At 43.2% G+C, this 14,139-nt stretch overlaps 1 protein-coding gene across 1 annotated transcript in view; it reads left to right on the top strand.

Annotated features, from left to right (window-relative positions):
• Positions 1-14,139, top strand: part of GATB (glutamyl-tRNA(Gln) amidotransferase, subunit B) — a gene marked incomplete at its 5' end in the record, with an annotated part of 79,829 nt that overhangs the window by 32,346 nt on the left and 33,344 nt on the right. Inside the window, 5 exons of the mRNA XM_012660019.1 lie at positions 324-446; positions 8,199-8,312; positions 9,924-10,008; positions 10,715-10,759; positions 13,121-13,310. Coding sequence (XP_012515473.1) covers positions 324-446; positions 8,199-8,312; positions 9,924-10,008; positions 10,715-10,759; positions 13,121-13,310 — 557 coding nt within the window. The remainder of the gene's footprint in view (positions 1-323; positions 447-8,198; positions 8,313-9,923; positions 10,009-10,714; positions 10,760-13,120; positions 13,311-14,139) is intronic.

Genomic DNA, 14,139 nt, shown 5'->3' with positions numbered 1-14,139 from the left:
AGATCCAAATATCAGCATCGATATTGGCAGTGAGCGCGGCTCAACTGCGATTACTGTGGGGCTCGCGAATAATTCTTCCCTAAAATTAGACAGACTCATCCACCCAGTCATGGGCCCAACAGCTGGATAACTTAAGCAGACATTAAAAGAAATGAACCAAAGTTAAAAATCAAAAAGTGGGAGGAAAGAGAGAAATGATTGAGAAGCTGGAACCACTTTGAGAGTCCTTCAGCAATGCAGGGTTTTCCTAAGACTTCAGCCCAATGTATCTGCTTGTGTGATTGGAGAGCTCCAGTCAGGCTGACTGTGCTTCTCTTTGGTAGGAGTTGGCCTTCTGGAATTGGTCCTGGAGCCCGACCTGTCCTGTGGAGAAGAGGCAGCAACAGCTGTCAGGGAGCTACAACTGATACTTCAAGCCCTGGGGACCAGCCAGGCAAATATGGCAGGTAGAAGCCACAGAAGCAAGGTCCTTCTCTCCCTTTTCCCTTTCTGATTCCTGGCGCTCTCTGACTTGAGTTTTGGTTTTTGCTATGACTTGTATTGATATTGTTTATATCCTTTTTTTTCCCCCTAACTTTTTGCACTCCTGTTTTTTTTTTTTTTTTCCTTAGAATTTTCCTTGGATTCTTTTCTGGGCCTCAAACCAAATATAAACACACAAACAACAGCAGTGCAGAGACACTGAGCCCATAATGAAATAATGGGTTCGAACAGTTTAATCTTTCTCAGGAAGAAGACATGTTTTTATTGAGAATAATTGTGAGTTTGTGAGTTCTGTATAGGTAGCACTTAGTTGCTAGTTGCTGCTTTTCCTTTCAGTTTGTTTCTTTTCCTTCTTCTATAGAATTTTCATCCATGTACAGCCGAAGCCAAATTATATTGACTATAAGCCAAGATTATGATTGCACAAAACTTTAACCTGAGATAAAATCTTAAATTCAGTAGAAATATAGTAGGAAACTAAAAAAAAACAAAAGAAACACTTGCACCCTTGGGACCAAGAAAACAGGTGTGAAAATCACAAGTGTTGGTCAAGTACAATTTCGTCTTGGCTCTTGCCTGGTGCTGCATTGCCCTCCTGTAAGTCCCTAAAGGCTGGTCTCTCCCATGGTTTTCCCCTATTTTCTGTTCCCAGAGACTTTTTTTTTTTTTTTGAGACAGAGTCTCACTGTGTTGCCTGGGCTAGAGTGCTGTGCCGTTAGCCTAGCTCCCAGCAACCTCAAACTCCTGGGCTCAAGCAATCCTTCTGCTTCAGCCTCCCGAGTGGCTGGGACTACAGGCATGCACCACCATGCCCAGCTAATTTTTTCTATATATTTTTAGTTGTCCTATTAATTTCTTTCTAATTTTAGTAGAGAACGGGGTCTTGCTCTTGCTCAGGCTGGTTTCGAACTCCTGAGCTCAAACAATCCTCCCACCTTGGCCTCCCAGAGTGCTGGGATTACAGGCGTGAGCCACCGCGTCCAGCCTGTTCCCAGGGACTTTTTAAAAATTTCTGCCACTCTCAGAGCACTTCCTGATGGAGTGGGTACAGAATTCAGGTTCTGAATATACAATTGTATTTTTCCCTAGCACAGAACAGTGGTTGTTGGGTGCCTGGGAAATGCCGTCAGTGGTGACGTTCATCTGCCTGCTAGTTCATAATATTATTTACCAACCTTAGCATGTCACATAATGTATTTGCATGTTACAGAGGGACTTCTGGATCTGTAATGCCACATTTGTCACAAAGGACATTTTACAAGCAAGAAATTGTAACATCAGAACCCCGGTACAAGCTGAATCTGAAGCCAGAACTTGCTTATTTGCTCTCTGCTTTCAGCTAAAGACTGAGAAAGCACAGCCACATGAGTTTGAGTGGCATAAAGGTTAGCTCCCTACAAGTTTGCTTTATAGGGATGCTTCTCTGTTTTAGAGTAAGAGAATTCTCCATTTTTGATTTATCATTCATGCTGCTTTTTTTACCCACCAAACATAAATGAAATATAGGCAGGTTGGATGGTTATCCATTTATGCTCCAAGTATTGATTCTCTATTGCTTTAAGAAAGTTTTTATTATCCCATTCTTCTTCAAAATAACTATGATTCCTACCAACCCTATGGGATAATAAATAGGCCACCTGTTAGCTGAGAAATACTCCATCTGGGTCCTTGCCAAGAGATAAACCATAATGGCAAGAACTCATCAGTCAGTGACAGCTGAGAGTGTTCATTAAATCTCATTTGTTGTGACATTTTTTGTTTCTTTTAAATTCAAATCCAACAGCTTTGCTTCTAGCACAGCAGCCGAGTGGCTTTGGTTGTTCTAAAGTGCTACGAAGAGCTGAGATCTGCCATGAGTCAGCAGGGGGCCAGCTTCTTGGTGCTGGTAGCATTTTATTAGCCCCATCTCCTTTGCCTGTTCTTCTGTCCTATCCCCCTCGGACCACTCTGTTGGCATTGGAGCCTGCGTCCGGGGAGCTGAGGGCCATCCTGAAGAGGTGGCACTGAAGACTAGTGGACACCCAGGGTGCTTTTGGAATGAGGCCTGAATTGTTGTGGGCTGTGATTCAGTGAGTTCCTGATAGTGTTACTAATGAGCACGGACCAGCTCAGCCCAGGTTCCAAGTCATTTCCTCCTCAGTGGACAGCGTTTTGCCACCGTTGAGGAGATCCTCAGAGCAGCTTATGGAGTTGAATGTACAGATGTAGACATAATAAGTGTTTCAACACTAATAATATCTGCCAGTTGGAACATTTACTATGTGCTCATCAGTTCACTAAGCATTTTCAAATTAATTTATCGTCTCATTTAAACTTTACGTTTCTGAGAAATAGGTGGTATTATGCCTGTTTGCAGATGAGGAAACTGAAGCTTAGAGAGGTCGGGTTATTTGCCCAGGACTCATAAGAAGTGATAGAGCTGGGATAGCTGGGATTTTAGCCCAGGTGTGTCTAACTCCAGAGCCCTTTAAGCACAGTGTCATACTGCTTCCTAGTGGCAGCCATGGCAGTGCCGTGACTGCCACAGATGTCAACTTAGGATGTCTGGCAGAGCGTGGATGCTGAGGGCTCTGAGGTCCCAGTCCTGGTTGGAATCCTGTGTTGCAACTTCTAACTGCAGGAGCCTAGGCAAGTTATTTGATTTCTCTGAGCCTCACTTTCCACACTTATAAAAGCAAGTTCCCAAATGATCGTGTCTAGAAAGGGAAAAGAAGAAACCAAAGAAGTCGTCAGATAGAGTTGGGGGAGCTCCATGACAGGAATGACTTTGGGAGAAAATCTAGAATTCCATTTTGGATATGTTAAGTTTGCAATGCCTCAGGAATGTCTAAGTGGCTTTGTCATTAAGCTATATTGCCGGGGATGAATGTGATAATGAATATAAAACTTAGCACAGGGTCTAGCAAAGAGCCCCTGCTGGGTAAATGTGATGTGCTTTCATTAACAGTAATAAGTAGTAGTACTTTTATGGAATCACCACTCATCTGGATGAATAACCTTTGTGAAATATAGGCAATAAAATTTGGTAATGTTATTTTCTTGTCAAACCTTGTTATTTCAGTTTTGGAGAATATTCAGCAATCAGAACAACATAGCTCAGTAGAACTTCCCACCATATCCTCAGGACCCTGCTGTTTGCAGAAACAGTTTTCTATCCTGATGTTCTATTACTGTTGTGTAAATGTATTTTAGAGAAAAATATGAAACTGCACTGTATCACTGTGCTCAGTGGTAGAGTTTTTTAGTTTTGCTGTTACAAATCTCTACTTCCAGAAGACAGAAATTGAGCTTGGTAACAATCTCATGATGTGTGAATGAAGGCTCTCCCTCAGTGGTGCAGAATGCATTGAAGTAAACCTAACTGGTAAGGCTTTTGTGCACTTGAGGCAATTTAACTTAATTTGTTTAAAAGGTATTTTGTCTTCACTAGATAGCATGTCTTTTGTTAATGTTTGATACTGCATTTGAATCCAGGCTAGCGAACTCTCTTTCAACACTGCGGGATACTAAACGATTCCTCTCAGATATTTATGTAGTATGGTCTTCTCTGGAAGAGACTGAAATTCATACTTTCATTCCTCTTCCAAATTAGAATTCTAAATTGTGAAAGATGGTTTCATTTTTAAAAGCAGGGGAGGTCCAATTCATGGTTCCCTGAGTTCAAAAACAGTTGTCTCCCAAGTATTGAGATTTGGTCAAGCAGAGCTCAGGATACTTTGGAAGTTTTCCTTTGAGCTTAATGGGCCTTTCAGATGATTCCAACTGTAGATTAGTCCTATTCAGACAGAATTGTAGCGCTTATCAGGAACCTACAGTGGCATAGAAACCTGTTTACTTTGCTTACTCATTGTTCAGGAAAATACCAGTTTGGGCATTCATTATTCAATAAGGTTTAATTTATTGAACAATCCCCATGTGCCAGACCCAGCCCTAGGTTCTGAAAAAGACACTGTTCCTGCCAGGGAGAGTTTATATTCATAAGGGAGAAAAATACATAAACAAAATAATTATAGTGACAAGTGCTTCAAGGAAATAAATGGGGTGCCGTAATACAGAATAATGCTGGAAGGTGATGATGTTTTTTTAAGGCCCCTCAGGGGAGGTGACTTTATGTAAGATCTGCAGAATGACTCATGGCCCCAGACAGCATAGACCCAGGGGATGAGCATTCCGGGGAACTGCTGAGGCAGAGGCCCTCAGCTGAGAGAGGTTAGAATGAGAGGTGAGCGAGGTAACACAAGGCCACTGTGGGGAAGCCTAAGAAGCGGTGGCATCAGATGACACTGTAAAGGTAGGCAAGGGGGTAGATTACAGATACCAGCAAGAATTTTAGATTTCAACCCAAGTGCGATGGGAAACCATTGAGAGGTTTTTTAAGCAAGGGAATGACGCAGTCTGATTAACATTTAGAAAACCACTCTGGCCACTCTGTGGGAGGTGGATTTCAGAAGGGTAAGAATAGAAGCCAGGAAACCAGTTGAGAAGCTTTTGCAGTAGTTTAAATGGAAGATGATGCTGTTTTGGATGGTGCTGGTGGCAGTGAAGTTGGAGAGATGTGTAGGTTCAAGATGGTTTTTAGAAATAACAGGATTTTGTAACAGGCTGGTATGGGAGGTAGGAGACAGGAAAAAGCAAGGATGCCTTCAAGGAAGTGTGGAGAGCTGTGGTGGTGCTGTTTAGTGAAATTGGAAGACATGGACAAGATTGTCTTTGTGAAGGGCAAATAAGGATTTAGTTTTGGAAATTGAGATGCCTGTGAGGCCTCCAAGTGGAGGTGTCAAGTGGTATTGCAGGCGTAAGTGTGGAGCTCAGAGAGGTCTGGGCAGAGGAGAGAAATTGAGGCATCAGCACTTTGGTGGAGTTTAAAACTACATACCCCTGCACAGAGAGTGTAAGCAAAGAAGAGGGCCCTGAGTTTGCATGGGAAGGAAGGCACTAGCAAGGGAAACCGAGAGAGCAAAAGGCCGCAGAAGCAGAGGAAGGAAGGATTAGAGGCCAAGTGGGAAGGATCACTTGGGGCCAGGAGCTCAAGACCAGCCTGGGCAACTTAGTGAGATCCCGTCTCTACAAAAAAAATTCTTAATAATTAGCCAAGTGTGGTGGTGCGTGCCTGTAGTCCCAGCTGTTTGGGAGGCTGAAGCGGGAGGAACCCTCGTGCCCGGGAGTTCATGGTTACAGCAAGCTATAATTGCACCACTTCACTCCAGCCTGGGTGACAGACCGAGACCCTGTCTCTAAAAAAATAAAAATAAAAAAGAAGGAAGGATTAGTTGATATGTTACATACAACTGAGGTATCCAGTAAAGTGAAGACACACATGTCCTGTGTCCATTGGATTTGGCAGCCAGGAGGTTGTTGGCAGTTCTCACAGGGGCATTTTCAGAGAGGTGGGACAGAAGCCAGGCTGAGGTGGGCTTAGGAGTATATGGGAGTGGAGCCAACATGTGCAAACAAAACTTGTTTGAGAAACTTTGCCAAAAAGGAAACCAGAGAAACTATAGCAAAATGACTGACGGATTGAGAATTGGGTTCAAAAGAGTAGGTTTTGGGATTTTCATTTGTTTTTAAAATGAGACATATTATTGCATGTGTCTATATCAGAGGGAATGCTGAGGAAGAGGTTAATGCCTGATGTGGGAGAGAGGGGTAACTGAAAGAATGATATCCCTGAGAAGGCAAGTGGGGATTAAAATCTGGCCCAGTCCTCGGGGGCCTTCCATTCTGGTCTGAAAGAAAAGGCTAATGCACAGTAGACTGGAGCCACGGACTAAGTTCTGTGGTATAGACTGTGTATCTTCTGGGAGTTCAGAGGACCCACCAGTGGAGGCTAGCTTATTGAAGGATGAGCAGAGGTTAAAGAGAGGGACAGTAATGCCGATGGGAGTAGACAGGGAGTTGTGTGCAGAAGCCTGCCCTGACTGGAGGAGAGCTTTCTCCCGGAATGAGCATTGGGAAAATATAGATCATGTCGCCTGAGACCAGATGAGGGCTCTTGTATACCAAGCAAAGGGGATGAAGTAATCCAGTGGAAACTGCCTGTGCGCACGAGTAAGCAACAGGAATGATGAAAACTGTGCTGTGGCAGGGTGAAAGTCGCAGCCATGTTGCGGGTGACTGGATGAGGAGGCAATGCCACATTGAGTCAGGATGTGATCCTGTGACCTAGGCCTGCGGTTCTGAGACCTTGGGCGAGGGCAGCAGCAGTGGAAATGGAAGGGAAGTGACAGATATGGGGGATGTTTGGAGGGAAGACCTGACAGGTTGCAATTGTCAGTTCGGATTTAAGAGGCAAAGAGAACAGAGAAGTGGAGGATGACTTCAGGGTTCCCAGACGGAGAGTCCTATGGTATGAGAAATAGCTGGGACTTCTTGAGATTCAGATAAGCACAGCTTGTCCACAAGGTGATTAAAAATAAGGGGCTACAGAATTTTTGTAAAAATGTTGAGAAGTCAGTGCTAGAGATACAGCTAGAGTAATTTCTGAGCTGAAAGGCATCTTTTCCCTGACTGTCACGAGTGGCAGTTGGAGCCATGCAAGGTGTGAGTGGGGCGAAGGGCAGGCGGGAAGTTGGTGCAGGCTTGAGCCCCACAGCTCACACTGGGAGAATGACAGAGAACAAGTTCCAAAGGTCTCCTTTTCTTGGCATGGAATTTTTTTTATGCTATTTTATTATTTTAGTATATTTTTGCTGTGAAATCTTGGAAAATGAATTTATTCTGCCCATCAGGACACTCAGGTTTGGCAGATTACTTCTTAATTTAAAAACTTACCTAGGAAAATAAAATCCAGCATTTTAATGTTGTAACAAAATTAGGGAATAGAGCATTTGAGCGTTACTTTGTAAGGTGCAAAATGTGGATTATTTCTTATCTTCATCTCTCTCTTTGTCTTGGGATTTTTCCCTCTCTTTCATCCTCAAGAGCCTTTTAGTCCTCTCATGTTACCTGCTTCTTTAGGAGTCGTCGTTCCTAATCTGAAGGTGCTTTCGGGGTCAGAGAAGGTGTTCCAGGATGGGGTCAGCCCCCTCTCTGAGTCTCACCGTAGACCTCCCACTTCCTAGCAGCGCTGTTTTTCTGCTGCGGCAGATCCTTGCAGCGATCAGAAAGGATTCAGAGTCGTGTTTGTGGAAGGAAGAGATTATTACAGTATCTGGGGGAAGGAGGAGGGAAAAAGCCCAGGTTTCAGCTCTTGCCCTTGAGCTGTAAATTCTAAAGGACTCTCTTATAAATCTCCTGGAATCGCTGTTAGAAATCCATATTCCATTGGAGAGCAGGGTAAGGTTATCAGATAATCATTTTTGAGGCCTTCCTCCCAACTCAGCTTTGACACTTTGAAAAAAACTTCAAAATAAAACTGCAAAGTAAATCTCCCTTTTAATAGTCCTGTTTTTCTTATTTAGCACAAAAGAAATTAGATCCTCCCAACTGGTATATCCCCAAATTTTCTTCTCTTCTGTATGTGCACAAGTGTACACGTCAATATACACACACATACAGGCACAGTCCTCAGATGCCTTAGGACTGTAACTCCTCCCAGGTGGACAGAAGTACCAGCCATGGACTTCACAACCAACTGCGCCTTCCCCAAGGCTAGATTGCTGTAACGAAATAGCACACAGAGTGAGATATTGCTTACTTTCATGCTCTCTCACTTCAAAAAGGACCAAGTTGCCTCAGATAATTTCTGAAGAGCTGTTTTTTCCCTCACCTTCCAGAGGGCCAGTTGAGAGTGGATGCCAACGTATCCGTGCATCACCCTGGGGAGCCTTTGGGCGTTCGAACCGAGGTGAAGAATCTCAACAGCATCAGGTTCTTGGCCAAAGCCATAGGTGAGTGCCAGCTCTTACCTCCCACTGTACTTGTTTGCATCATCTGTCTCTTGCTGTGTAACAGGCCACCCAAAACCTTGTGGCTCACACAGTAACCATTTTCAATTTCACAGTTCTCTGGGTAGGGTGGTTCTTCTGCTGGTCCTGCCTGGACTCACTCCTGTGGCTGTGGGAAACTGGCAGCCAGCTGACACAAAAGGTGTGAGGCAGCCTCTCATGGGTGGGGCCTTGGTGCCAGGTGTCTGCCAGGCTTTGTTACCCATGTGGTCTTCCTTCATTCACTTGCCTAGCTGGGGCTTTCTTGTGTGGCTCTGGGAACCTTCCAGGAGGACAAAGGCCTTAAGGCCTCTTGAGTCCTAAGCTTTAGAACTCACAGCTACCATTGCAACACATTCTGTTCAAAGCAACTTGGATTCAAAGCCAATTCCAGGAGAGGGGAATAGACTTCCGGAGGGAAGGGAAGGAGAGGTTTCCCATATGAAGACAGACTACAGATGGTGAACTCTTCTGGCTCTGAAAGGGGACACAATCTATGTTTCTGAAGCCAAGAGAGGTTTGAGTCAGGGAAAACCCTTATAACCCAAGTTTGTGAGGGGGAAGAAGCTTGGAACAGATGGAAGAAAGCTCCACTCCACCTTGAAGGTGGTAGTGTTCTGGGACCCATTATTTTAAGAGGTGGTGAAGGTAACCTAAAAAAAAATGAAGCAAACAGATTTTGGATAGATTAATCCATAATGAGTTACAAAGGAGACCCTGGCATGTTTTTGGCTGTCCCCAACCTTCCTTGTCCTCTGAAGTACTCTTTGGAGGAACAGTCTGAGAGAGAATCTCCCTGTGGTCTGACTCGGACTGGAAGAACCGAAGCTTTACCATCATGGGCTGAATTCTCCAAGCCTGTGATTTCCCACCACCTTTTCCTCCCTAGTTGGGCCTTTCAGCCATCATCTCGTGTCAACCAAGGACAGCACTGGAGTCGGGGAGATGTGGAGCAAAAACTGACACATTTTGGCATTGCTGCTGCCTGGCAGCTGAGATAAAAGGGTTTGGATTGGGGCGAGGGAGCGTGGTACCTGGTGGGATAGGGGTTAAGGGAGATTCAAGCTGTTTTCACAAAGAAGCTTGGCAAGTGTGGCCACGTTTTGATGACCACAGCCTGTGTTGTTCAGTGCTGCAGGAGCGTGGCATGGAGCTGTGGTTCTTAATCATTTAGGGTTGCAGATCCCTTTGAAAATAGAGTGGAAATTCTGGTTTCTCTCTCCAAAAGATGTACATATGCACACCCCTGCATTTTGTATGTAATCTCAGGGGGTACCAGAATCTTTTGAAGCCCACCCATGGATCCCAGGGTAAGAACCCTTGGTGTAGGCAGCATTCCTAGATCTGAACCTGAGCTGTCTCAAAAACTGAGGGAACAGGGCTGCCCAGGGCCCTTTCCAGCACCAATCTTCTATGATGGCAGTGAGAGGAAAATACAGCATATAAGGATAGGATTATTATAAACAATCCTCTTCCTGATTATTTTTTAACTTAAAGATTGAGAAAGGTAATTATTGCTTAACTGGATGAAAGGTATAATCAAAATATGTTACTAAATTACTGTGTTTTTCTTAGACTATGAAATTCAGAGGCAAATCAAAGAACTTGAGAATGGAGGTGAAATTCTGAATGAAACGCGCTCATTTGATTACAAGCTGGGGTGAGTTTGCCTCGAGAGCAGCTTGACCACAGCCAGGTGGGGCACAAGAGGTCTGGGCTCAGCCACAGACCAGCCATGGGATCTTGAAGAAGGTATTTAGCTTCTCTGCACTGTGGTTTCTTCACTAGTAAAATTAGAAAAATACTGTATCCTACAGGGATCTAAAACACCCTCTGTTAGGAGATTTGAACTGACCCAGACCTGACACGAGCGCTTAGTCTGAGGGCCTGGCCCTTCCCTTAACCTCCAGCTTGCCTGCTCTGTGGCGAGAGTTTTTCCTTCCTTAAATAATCTCTCAGATTCTACCAACATAAGCTAGAAGTAGAAGATAGCTGAGGCCTGGTTGTAGAGATGCCTTTTTTTGGTTTAGATAACTTTGACCCTAATTTTCTGACTCAGAATTTTGAGGATTTTACACTTTAAGCAGAATGCTGAAAAAAAGCTCAAAAGCCTAGAATTTGAGCTGGCTAAAAGCCACAGATATTAGCTGCAACTCCTTTTTTTTTTTTCTCCTAATTATCACCCTAAAATTTCTCTTTCCTTTATTATTATTTTTTCATGTATTCATCTACACATCTCCTGTAGAAAGCTGAAGAGCTTGAATTTGCCCGTGTCCCTTATTGGTAGGGGAAACCCCTCTCTGCATGTAGGCGAGCCAGTGCTGCATGCAATATGTGTTTAATGTGTTCTTATTTAACTATCGTAGGTGCACCGTGCCAATGAGAGACAAAGAAGGAAAACAGGACTATAGGTGAGTTACTCTTCATGGCAAAATACCATTACATATTTGGGGTTAGGGGCAAATTTCAAATCCATTTAAAGATCAGCATAATAATCCTGAATAGTTTGTAGGAATTACTTTTTGTTATGGTTATAAGATAGAATATCTAGACTTCCTATTTTATATGTATACTGGGAGAAGTACTATTTTCGTGATTTAGTAGCCTCAGAGTGTCTTGATGGGATTCAACTGTTGGAATACACTCATTTCTGTGTCAAAGTTGTGTAGTTGAGCTAAGAGGATGGCATTTGAGGTTGGGACCTAGGCTGTTCTTATTCTTAAATTCAAAGACAAGTTCAGTAATACACTAAAATTCCTCAATAAGAATGGAAAAAAGAAATATATATGTTAATGGCAGTTCCCTTCAAACCTCAGATGATGCTAGTTCATTGATAAATTAAACAAGGTGGACTTAATATGAGACCCACAAATAATATAGCAAATAATGATAGGCTTAAGATAAATTGAACCTTTTATTTTTTCCCATCGAGTTTAGCAGATTGCAAAGATTGAAGTTTTATGCACCGCAGTTGTTAAGATTAGCCCACCTTTCCTTTGTGCAGTGCAGAAAGATTTAAGTGTAGCTGTTGCTGTCAATGAGGATCAGATGTAGCATCATTACGTAGGAAAAAAGAAACTCACAAACCCTTGGAGTGAACCTCACCCCAAGGACTCCTATCATGTGTCTGTCAAACTCAAAATTATTTTAATTACTGCGATCTTCCAGTTTTAGTCTGTTCTTCCCGAGAACCTTCTTTGTTCTTTAATGTTGCTCCCTACTCTTTGTGCTGCTTTATCACCGGGCATGGAATTTGGCTTTTAACTCAGCCCGTGGCTTCAGCTCAATCCCTCCAGTTAATAGACAGTGAGTTTCAGGAAGCCTCCCTTTCACTTCCTCTTGCCTTCAGAAGTCAGACTGATCCGTAGCAGAGATTTGGCACTGAGGTGATGGTTTGCTTGCACTTCTTATCTATTACCTTCGAGCCACCATTTACTGTGCATTACCTGCTTTGACATAAGCCCTTCGACAAATAGGAGCAAAGAGAAAATGTTAGTACCGGAATAGAACAGAGGGAAAGACATCTTTGTTTCATAAGATTATATGCAATGGCACAGCCTCCACATTTTTAAAAAATTAATTGACTCTATTTTTTAAAGCAGTTTTAAGTTTACAGCAAAACCGAGTGGAAAATACCAAGAGTTCTCACATACTCCCTCCCCCTCCACACGTACACACGGCTTCTCCCATTATTAACATCTTGCTTTACTGTGGTACGTTTGTCACAAGGATGAACCAATACTGATACCTTATTATTGACTAAAGTCCACAGTTTACGTTAGAGTTCACTCTTTGCCTTATACATTTGTTGGGTTTTGACAGGTGTGTAAATGACATCTGTCCACCATCACAGTGTCATACAGAGTAGTTCCACTGCCTTAAAAATGCCATGTGCTCCACCTGTTCCCCCGCCCCATCTAGCTTCTACATTGTATTTAGGCAAAATCCATTCACTTCTTCTACCTCTTAAGACAGTAAGTTTTTTTCTTTGACTTTTCATTTATTATATTAATACAAATAATGCTAAAAATAGTAGAAATTTTAAAATGGGAGAAGTCATCTTTTCCTAATAAGTAAATTGTTCTTATTTGGTCCTATTTTTTCCAGCCTATGTCTTTATGACTATATAGTCATGCACTGTAAAATGATGTTTCTGTCAGTGTTGGACTGCATGCGCGATGGTGGTCCCATGAGATTATAACACTGCATTTTTACTGTACCTTTTCTATGTTTAGATACACAGATATTTACCATTGTGTTACAATTGCCTACAGTGCCAGTACGGTAACATGCTGTATAGGTTTGTAGCCTAGGAGCAATAGGCTATACATAGAGCCTAGGTGTGTAGTAGGCTGTACCATCTAGGTTTGTGTAAGTACATTCTAGGATGTTCACACAACAAAATCGCGTAATGACACGTTTTTCAGGATGCATTCCTGTCATTAAGTGACACATGACCGTATATCCGATTCTTTGTGAACTGTGGAATGGATTATCCACAATTGTAAGTCACAGTGGGGCGTCAACCCTGTGTTATGCTTATTTCATTCATCATTACTGTTACTATATAAGCATGGAGAGTGGTGGGTTTGGTGGTTTTGACACTTGTGCAGAGACTTTCCCGGGAAACAGAATTGATACAATAGGACATTAGAAAATATTTGCAAATAACATGGCATCTAATCACAGAAACATTCATAATTAATGGTAGAGTTTATTCTTCTCATTAATCCACATACTCCAGATTCATATCTCATCTCCCCTCTGCCTAGGTTCATGCCGGAACCCAACCTGCCTCCCCTGCTGCTCTATGACGCCACATCTCTGCCTGCAGGTGCAGACTCACAGCAAGTGATCAATATTGACCAGATTCGGGAGAGGCTCCCTGAGCTCCCCAGTGTGACGCGAGAGAGGCTCGTTCAACAGTATGAGATGTTGCCGGAACACAGCTTCACTTTGCTGGTAGGCATTGATCGGATGCGGCAGACCGGGTGGTGCTCTGCAGAGGCCCCTCCATGCACAGTGGGCAGCTGTGCGCTATGAGTGGAACGGGCAGGTTTCTTCAGTTGTACTGTGGATACTACTGAGAAGAATGGGCACACTACCTGTGCTCACTCCCCTTTATGGTAAATGCTCCTCATGAAACTGGAAAATGAAACTCACTCTCATATTAGTCATTTCTTCTTTGTAGAAACAAACCCCTGCTCATGGTAGCCATGGAGACTTCTTAAAGACAGTCCAAATGTTATGAATGAGTGTTTTCCCATGTGTCTGAAGGACAAAGGGAATGCAACATACAAGGTTTGTAGATGTCGAGCACTATTCAACCATGACAGGGTCTGGCAGGATGTTGGGGTCTCAAAAGCCAGACAGTTGTTTTACCAATCATAGAAGAAAACACGTATTCCACACGAAATGCCGAAAACTCTGACTAAAGTATCTGTCCTTTGAGGCTTGAGGATACATCTGAAGGGGCCTGTAGAGCATCTGACACTACTGAGATCTGCTTAGGGATTTTCCATCCTTTTCAAAGCTACTTGGGGCTTCGCAGTTTTCTTTGTCACGGCAACATTAAAGTGACACAGCATCAGTGAGCGTAGCGTTTTGTCACAGCTGTCTTGTTCCTGTCTGTGAGGGAGGAAGCAGAAATTTTCATTGCTGCATCTTCCAGGGAGTAGGTATATGCCACACTCATCTTTCGGAGCAGCAGAATCTGTGGAAATTCTGGATATTTTTGCTTTTTAAATGGCCAATGATAAGTACATAGGGATGTTAGAACATACATATTTGT

The sequence above is a fragment of the Propithecus coquereli genome, unplaced genomic scaffold (genome assembly GCF_000956105.1).
Source record: "Propithecus coquereli isolate 6110/MARCELLA unplaced genomic scaffold, Pcoq_1.0 Scaffold65, whole genome shotgun sequence".
In the NCBI taxonomy this organism is placed as follows: Eukaryota; Metazoa; Chordata; class Mammalia; order Primates; family Indriidae; genus Propithecus; species Propithecus coquereli.
This window is presented reverse-complemented; position numbering and strand designations above follow the sequence as displayed.